The 9158-nt window shown below is 48.9% G+C and overlaps 1 protein-coding gene across 1 annotated transcript; it reads right to left on the bottom strand.

Moving 5' to 3' along the window:
• On the bottom strand, positions 1–9030 carry LOC115457767 (putative uncharacterized protein DDB_G0271982). The gene is made up of 3 exons (XM_030187348.1): positions 8839–9030; positions 6378–6492; positions 1–1114 (listed from the first exon to the last, which is right to left on the bottom strand). The coding sequence occupies exons 2-3, from the start codon at positions 6438–6440 to the stop codon at positions 803–805; spliced, it is 375 nt and encodes a 124-aa protein (XP_030043208.1). The 5' UTR covers positions 6441–6492; positions 8839–9030; the 3' UTR covers positions 1–802.
• Between the last annotated feature and the right edge of the window lie 128 nt (positions 9031–9158).

Genomic DNA, 9158 nt, shown 5'->3' with positions numbered 1-9158 from the left:
GGGGGGAGGGGAGGATACAGGGCCACGTGCAGAGATTCACTGTGGGATCTCATTTGCATAAGTCAATAGGGCTGCAGCATATGGCCAAAAATAGGGACCATGTGCCCAAAAACACAGATGCTCATTCTTTGGGCTGGCCTTGGCTGTTTTGTGGTAACTAGAGTGTGTGTTCGCCCCCCCCCCCCCCCCCCACCATGCCTGCTGCAAACAAAATCTCTCATTTGTGGGATGAAGGCGCCATCCTCTGGCTATTTTGGGGTACTGCAGCTCCAGAGTGTCTCCACAACCCCGGCATGGGTAAAACACGGAATTTGTAAATATCAAATTAAATAAGTCTGATTAGATCCAGTGATCTTGGCTACCTGCTTTGTAGTCTTCACCTGCACTTTCTTTTGTGGCTCTGTGTGGGTTTTTCCTTTCTCCTGTCCTCCCCCCTCACTGAATCTGAATCTTTAATGAATATGTAAACAAGAAAATGCTTAAATGAGCCGGTGTTTAAAATTCATAGGCAGCATGGCCAAGGGGCTAAACTTACATTCCTATCTCCTTGTTGCCATCTTGAGCCCTCTCGCATGACAGGCAGCTCATAGAAATGCAAAACTTTCAGGGTGTTTAAGCAGCAAAATGATATATAACATATTTGTGTAATGTCATGTAAGGCGTTAGGGCAGAAGAGAGTGCTGGAACTGATCGGACAGCTGCAGCAAGCTCTGAGAGAGTAGAAACCAGGAACTGGTGTTGTTCCTGCCTTCTTCTCCTCTCTTGAGCGGGTTCTACTCCTCTCCTCTGCCCTGAACTCTCTCTACTTGTTTTTTCGTTTCTGGCGCTGCTTCTCGTTCTGCCTCTGCCTCTCCTTCTGCCTCTGTCTCTCCCGCTCTCTCTGCCGCTGCCTCTCCCTCTCGGCGTGCCTCTGCCGCTCCCGCTGTCTCTCCGCCTCCCGGTGCTTCTCCCGCTCCCGCAGCTTGTGCCGCTCGCGCTCCTTGTCCCGCTTCTTCTCATGGTTGTGGTGCATAGCGATGGCGGAGGCCGAGAGGATGGTGCCCGCTTCTGGTGGGGGGGTTTCCACCGAGTCTCTCCTCTGCATTTCCTCATCATTGGAACTTCTGCTGTACCTCTGTCAGGAGAAGAGACACAAGACATGAGTGATGGTAAATGACTTCTCTTTTTAACCCCTCGGGCCTGTTGCCAAGTCACACAGTGGGCCTCCCTCATCATTACAACAGCTGAAGAGAGGATGATAGCGTTATGGCCACTTTAACAAACTGAGATTCTCTTTCTGCTAAAATCTCTTGCTTCCAGAAATAGGTACAACACAAATACGCACACACACACACACAAGTTGCATATTGTCACTGACAAAAGATAAACACACACACAAAAGTAGAGGCAGATGCCATAATAGCAAAAAAAAAAAAAAAAAAACCCCAACTAACCAACCAAACAAAATCAAGATAGATCAGCACTCAGAGTCCAGAGAACCAGGGGTAACTTGAACCAAGTTTATTCAGCTTAGGAACTGGGCCTGACATGGCCACGTTTCACCCAAGTGGGCCTGCACCAGGGGTCATTATAACATCAGAATGGATACTGTTCTCTCAAATCACAGCAACGAAACAAAGACACGATTTTTATCTTCCTCAGAGCAACGTTATCAAAGTGCTTTCCGCAGGCAGAAGGTCGTCGCAGTTGCTTATGGGAAAGCGTACAAAGGCCTATCCCTCTAATTCTACAGAGTGTACCACAGGTTAGGCACCCATATAGGGGTAAACAGCAGTATGGCGCCCAGGGGGGGACTGTCTATTCAGGCAACTGGGCAGGGCCTGAGGGCCCAGAGGCTCTGCCACCGCAAAGTACAGCCCCCACAGGGCCCTGGTGGTCTAGTGGCCACTGCCGCTAATATTCGCCCTGGTTGCACTGCTGTGTTTACAAAATGGCTGCCGAGACTCCCGCAGTAGTCTCCGCAGCCATTTAGTAAACATGGCACCGCGCCAGGCAGGAAAGAGGGGATTTAGTTCTTGCCCCTGAAGAAGCCACAGCCACAAGACCACCAGGGCCCTTCAAGGTAGGGGAGGGGACAGTGGCAACACAGAGGAAGGGAGGCAGCACGGTGGGGGTGCTGGTGGCGGCAGCAGCAGCAGCATGGGGGGGGGGGGCAGAGTACTCTCAGTTTGCCCCTGGAGGCACCTGACTGCATGTAGGTTCTATTTCCTAAGTTAGCATTTCAGTGCTTTAGCGTGTAACTGTACGAGGGGGGGGGGGGTGGGTATGCATAAGAACTTAAGAATAGCCATACTGGGACAGACCAAAGGTCCATCAAGGCCAGTATCCTGCTTCCAACAGTGGCCAATCCAGGTCACAACAACCTGGCAAGACCCAAGAACAATAAGCAGTGGATTTTCACCAAGTCCATCTTCATAATGGCTTATGGACTTTTCTTTTAGGAAATTAGTCAAACCTTTTGTTTAAACCCTGCTAAGCTAACTGCTTTCACCACATTCTCTGGCAACGACTTCCAGAGTTTAATTACACGTTGAGTGGGGTGGGACATGGGCGGGTCACACACTCAGGGACCAAACTTATAGAACACTGTAAGTTGTGTGCTTAGGTGCCAAAATGTAGACCTACCTTTTACATGGTGCATGTGTTTGTGTCCCAATGCTTAGGATCTGTTTTATAATGCGATCTGCATGCTGTTATAAAATACTATCTTAGCACACGGATTTCGTGTACCTAATTTGTAGCATCTTTAAAGGCCGTATGCCTTCTGCTTATCTTATAATCCCCCATGCTCCCTCTGCTTTTCCACTGCCAACCTGCTTTCCATTCCCTCCCTCCTGGCCTTCTGCATGACCGTTTCTCAAGAAACCACCTTCGGTTAGTTTGGACCGTCCCTCCTCACATCTTTGCCAAACCCTCCTATGCAAAATTCAGGTCACTGCTCAAGACTTCTTTGATCGTGCAAGCTTTGTCTCTACCACTACCTAAGTCGTCCTCCCTTCCCTATTGTTTCATCCCCCCCCCCCCCCCCGCTGCCTTTTATTATAAACCGCACAGTTTCCTCCAGAGGACCCCTTGAGGTATATTAAATAAATTGCCCCCTTATATGTCAAAAAAGAAAAAAAAACAGCACAGTTGGGTGAAACATGGCCACGTCGGATGCAGTTATAGACTTTGTTCAAGCTACCTCTGGTTCTCCGGATTCTTGACGCGGTTAAGTACATAAGTGTTGCCACACTGGGACAGACCAAAGGTCCATCAAGCCCAGTATTCTGTTTCCAACAGTGGCCAATCCAGGTCACAAATACCTGGCAGGATCCCAGAAAAGCTCAATACATTTTATGCTGCTTATCCCAGAAATAAGCAGCGGATTTTCCCAAGTCAATTTAATAACGGTCTATGGACTTTTCCTTTAGGAAGCTATCCTGACCCTTTTTAAACCCCGCTAAGCTAACTGCCTTTACCACATTCTCTGGCAACGAATTTTCTTTTTTTTCTTACTTTGCCACCGACAAAAGATAAGACATGCTGATGAGAACTCTTAGAACAAATCTGGGCTTTTATTTGTCACCCTGCCCAGAGGGCATTACAAGAAATACACAAGTTCATGCCAACAATACCGAACTAGAACATGCTCATCCTTTTATATTGTACTAGGACTAAGGGATACACCCTGAAACCAACAGGTACAGACTAAAAGCAATTTGGAGAAACTATTCTTTCACTGAAGGAATAATTGAGCTGCGGAATTTGGTGCTCGAGGATGTGGCCACAGGATCTAGCGTAAGTGGGTTTAAAACAAGTTCGAACAAGTTCTGGAGGAAAAGTCCTAAAGTCATTATTGGCTAGATAATTTATAGCTTATTAAAATGTGCTATACCGCCTTGGCTAACCGGCAGTTCTAGGTGGTTTACAGATTTGGGAAAGTCGCTCCCCATCCCTGGGGGTCAGCACCAAAGCATCGATCTACTCAAGTCATTATAGCGGCTCCGCATAGCTACGGGGTGGGGGGCACGACCCTCCCCAAAACTGGATCCGTGCCCCTGGTTTGACTGGCGGGGGGGGGGGGGGGGTCTCCAACCCCACCAGCTAAAGCGTTTTTTCCAGCGCTGGTCTCCGGCACCACCCACGTTTCCTGCCCTGCTTTCTCTTCCCCTCACATCCGGCATGCGTGCATTCTCAATTTCATTTAAATCCAGCATGCCGGACTTGACATGAGGAGAAGAGAGAGCAGGGCAGGAAATTCGGCGGTGCCGGAGACCAGCACTGGAAAACATGCTTCAGTTGGTGGGGGTTGAGGATCCCCGCCAGCCAAGATACATGCAGTAACATAGTAGATGACGGCCGAAAAAGATCTGCACGGTCCATCCAGTCTGTTTAACAAGATAACTCATATATGCTACTTTATGTGTATACCTGACTTTGATTGGTCCTTGCCATTTTCAGGGCACAGACCGTAGAAGTCTGCCCAGCACTAACCCCGCCTCTCAACCACTAGCCCCGCCTCCCACCATCGGCTCTGTCACCCAATCTCTGCTAAGCTTCTGAGGATCCCTTCCTTCTGAACAGGATTCCTTTATGTTTATCGGCGGCAGCGGTGGGTGGGTGATGGACAGCAAGGTGGCGGGGAGCGTGACCTCTTCACTTTGGGCTCTGGCCCCCCTCCCATCTTGAGGTCTGGCTATGCCCCTAGTTCAAAGTTCTATTCCTCACCTACAAATGCCTTTACTCCCTTGTCTATAACCAGTCTCATAAATTTATAGGGGTCGGTATTCAGAGTGATGTAACTGGCCAGAAATAGCTCAGGGGAGCAGGGACTGTCTCCCTTCTACAGTGCTGTGTACCTGTGGTAGCAATTTAGAAAAGGTATTTTGGGGGAATTTGCTGGGTACTTTCCGATAACACCAATTGGCCATCGTTGGAGACAGGATGATGGTTTGGTTCTTAAGTGCTTACCAGAGCCTGAAACAGAGCCACTGCTCCCACTCCCCCATCCCCCCCCCCCCACTCAGGCAGCCGCTGCCCCCCACCTCGCCTGAGCCCAACAAGAGTAGGCCCGAAAACTCATCTCGGCCCCCTCCAGTGCTCTCCCCACTCTCCTTTGCCCCCTCCAATGCTTCCCCTCCCCTCACCCTCAATCAAACCAAAAAGAAATACCTGAGCTGGTGAGGATCTGCAAGCCCTGCGATCCGAAGACCTCCTCCCAGCAGCAAGAACCCTTACACCCTGCGCAGCTGGTGGTAGGGCAGCAGTGGCTCCCAGTTTCTCCTGGGAGGAGATCTTCGGCTGATGGGGGTTTGTGGATCTCCGCTAGCCATGCCTATGGAACACTGATTTTGGGTGGGCTTTACCCCAAATTGGATGGGCAGGGCCCACCTGTGGCTACCCGGTCCAAGAAAGACAGACCCCCTTGGAGGCTGGACCCGGGGAACCTTACCCCCGCCCCCCTCTCAGCGGCCCTGGTGCTTACTGCACAGGACAGCAGCAGTGTAAGCTCCCTTCATACCCCATACACATCACACAGTGTTTTTCAGCCACCCCTGATGGAAACGTGTAGCGTGTATGTGTCTCCTATGCAGCCCCAACAATTAGGCAAGACTAAGTGATCACCTAAGACAGCAGCTTCTGGGGAACAGCAAAGAGCTATTGCAGTCAGAGCAAAACAATAAATCCTGACAACCACAAACTCAAAGAACCATTAATACCCCACGGAGACTTGATTACCAGGAGATGGCAGGGGTGTGCGTGGCCCATTATCTGGGCTGAAGTCAGTAGCCATTGCTTGTTGCCCTATCAGTTATATTGGTTTGGGTGTACCAAGATGGTGGTGGTGGTTGCATTGGGAAGAATAAAATCCTTGGGTGGACCGGCTTCAGCTTTGTGACATCATGCCGTCTCCTATTAACCAAACCTCTATGCAATACTTACTTTTCCCTGCAGGAAGGAAGGACAATTTCCAAAGAGTCCATTTACAGACACACCACAAGGTTTAATATGTAAAAGCATAATGTCTTGGAGGGGAAGGCAGATTAGGGTTCTGAAAGTTAATGGGGGGGGGGGGGGGGGAACCCGATGGGTTGTCTAGGGCATCCAATACTCTTACATAGTAACATAGTAGATGACGGCAGAAAAAGACCTGCACGGTCCACCCAATCTGCCCAACAAGATAAACTCACGTGTCATTTTTTGTGTATACCTTACCTTGATTTGTACCTGTCTTTTTCAGGGCACAGACCGTATAAGTCTGCCCAGCACTAGCCCCGCCTCCCAACCACCAGTCCCGCCTCCCACCACCAGCTCTGGCACAGACCGTATAAGTCTGCCCAGCACTATCCCCACCTCCCAACCACCAACCACTCTTGCACCGGCCCTGTGCTTACCTCATCCTCTGAGTCTGATTCAGGGTTAAGGAAGCACATACAAGCTCTCCCTGAACGCTTCATGGCTGTGCCACCTCCTTTCGCTCTCACCGAGTGCTCCAGATGCTCTCTGACCCTGCAGAAGGAAAAGGGAAGGGTGAGTTTGACAACTTCAATGACCCTTAAGGGGGACCCTACCAGTGCCTTCAGCCATGTTCCTTAGGATCAAGCCTGCTGATCTGCTACCTTTGAGAACTAAAATGTGGCCACTCAATGGCCTATTTGCATATTATTTTACAATAACATAATGTAATATGCAAATACTTTTCCCTTTTAAAAAATATGAAGCATATATGAAGCAAATACTAGGACAAGGGGGCATGCGATGAAGCTGCAGTGTGGTAAATTTAAAACATATCAGAGGAAATGTTTCTTCACTCAACGCGTAGTTAAACTCTGGAATTCGCTGCCGGAAAAGGTGGTTAAGGCGGTTAGCTTAGCGGACTTCAAAAAAGGGTTGGACGGCTTCCTGGAGGAAAAAGCCGTAGAATGTTATTGACTGGACGAGGGAATACAGTATTTCTAGGATGGGCGGGTCAAATTGCTTGTTCTTTTGGCCGCTGTCGGTGACAGGGTGCTGGGCTTGATGGACCCTTGGTCTGTCCCAGCATGGTGAAGCTTATGTACTTTTTTTTTTGTTGTTGTTACATTTGTACCCTGTGCTTTCCCACTCATGGCAGGCTCAATGCGGCTTACATGGGGCAATGGAGGGTTAAGTGACTTGCCCAGAGTCACAAGGAGCTGCCTGTGCCTGAAGTGGAAATCGAACTCAGTTCCCCAGAACCAAAGTCCACCACTCTAACCACTAGGCCACTCCTCCACTGTTGCTACTATTTGAGATTCTACATGGAATGTTGCTATTCCACTAGCAACATTCCATGTAGAAGGCTGCGCGGGCTTCTGTTTCTGTGAGTTTGACGTCCTGCACATATGTGCAGGACGTCAGACTCACAGAAGCAGAAGCCTGCGCGGCCACATTGGTGATCTGCAAGGGCCGACTTCTAGTGGAATAGCAACATTCCATGTAGAATCTCAAATAGTAGCAACAGTGGAGGAGTGGCCTAGTGGTTAGGGTGGTGGACTTTGGTCCTGGGGAACTGAGGAACTGAGTTTGATTCCCACTTCAGGCACAGGCAGCTCCTTGTGACTCTGGGCAAGTCACTTAACCCTCCATTGCCCCATGTAAGCCGCATTGAGCCTGCCATGAGTGGGAAAGCGCAGGGTACAAATGTAACAAAAAAATTTTTTTAAATTTTTTTACTCTTTCAAAAAGTACAAAAACTAGAATAGGAGAAAAGACTCTTTTACTCAATGAAACTCATCGCTGGAGCAAGTGGTAAAAGCAATGAGTTAGCCAGGTTAAAAAAAAAAAAGGTTTGGCCAAATTCCTGGAGGAAAAGTCCATAAACCATTATCACGTTAGACCTGGGGAAAAGCCACTGCTTGCTTATCCCTAAGGGTCAGTATCGTGGAATGATTTTACAGTTTGGGATTATGACCCGGATTGGCCACTGTTACAAAACAGGACATTGGGCTAGATTGACCCTTTGTTCTTAAGTGAAAAAGCTAAAGGAATTCAACAGAAATCAGCGCTAAATGAAATCTCCAGCATAAGGTAAACAAGGGAGCTTTTCACACTTACCCAGGCGTGGCCCTGAAACGAGCAGAATAGTTAAGGCCTGTTGAATTCATACATTTGTGGCTAGGAATTTTCAGGATAATTAACTAATCTGGGTGAGGTTCCTTTCGGAGATGGGTTATGTAAAATAACAAGTCTGGTTTGCTGCAGAAGTCTCGCTGCCCTGTCAAATCCTCTCCTGTTCTATTGCTTGGAAATGTGGTCTTTCAAAGTGGCCCCTGCTGCTGGACAGAGATCATCTTAATTTCTCCCTTCTGTACAGAGGAAGGACATTCTGCTGGTAGAAATGGTTAAATGGGACACAGAGCCTGTCACCTGTAGGACTGGGGCTTCAGGGGATGGACACAGGGAGACAGAGCCAGGACTGGAGGGTTCAGGGGATGGACACAGGGAGACAGAGCCTGTCACCTCTAGGACTGGAGGATTCAGGGGATGGACACAGGGAGACAGAGCCTGTCACTTCTAGGACTGGGGGGTTCAGGGGATGGACATAGGGATACAGAGCTCTTAAACTTCACTGACATGAGAAAACAAACACTGCACTGATCACATCAAAATGGGCAAGGGGGGGGGGGGAAGGAAGTCAGTGCTGAACCATTAACACTAACGCTAACACTGATCTATCAAAGAAGTGCAGACTGCATGGATAATGTTAAGTGATCTCTTTTCATCTTTTAAATCTGGGCAGTGAATATTATTTATTGCATTTGTATCCCACATTTTCCCACCTTTTTGCAGGCTCAATGTGGTTTACAATATTGCCATGCAAAGGAAAAAACTCACCCTGTGCCAGCAGGATCCCGGGTCTGCGCCTCACCGTCTCTCTCTCAGGTGCACTGAAGCTGCTGTCTCCCTGGGGTTAGTGCCAGGTAAGGATCAGGAAGTGGGCAGCACTCAGACAGAAGCAGGTCTCAGCCCTTGAGAATCTCAGCCAGGACCGCCCTGAACCTCTTCTAATCTGCATCATGACTCAGTCCATGGGAAAGTGAACCAGATCCTCATGTAGTAGGGGAACAGGGCAAAAGTCAGGAGACGTGGGCGTGGCTAGGGGCAGAGTCTACAGCAAGACTTCCAAAAATGTCCATTTTAGAATGTGAAACTAT

This window comes from Microcaecilia unicolor, chromosome 14 (assembly GCF_901765095.1).
Source record: "Microcaecilia unicolor chromosome 14, aMicUni1.1, whole genome shotgun sequence".
In the NCBI taxonomy this organism is placed as follows: Eukaryota; Metazoa; Chordata; class Amphibia; order Gymnophiona; family Siphonopidae; genus Microcaecilia; species Microcaecilia unicolor.
The sequence above is the reverse complement of the archived record's forward strand: the minus strand, read 5'-3'. Positions and strand labels throughout refer to the sequence as shown.

Excerpts from the sequence above, each read along its gene's own strand:
- LOC115457767 (XM_030187348.1), bottom strand. The coding sequence starts at position 6,440 with ATGAAGCGTTCAGGGAGAGCTTGTATGTGCTTCCTTAACCCTGAATCA. Across the intron at positions 1,115-6,377 it reads AATCAGACTCAGAGGATGAG|AGGTACAGCAGAAGTTCCAA; the intron begins GTAAGCACAGGG and ends TTCTCCTGACAG.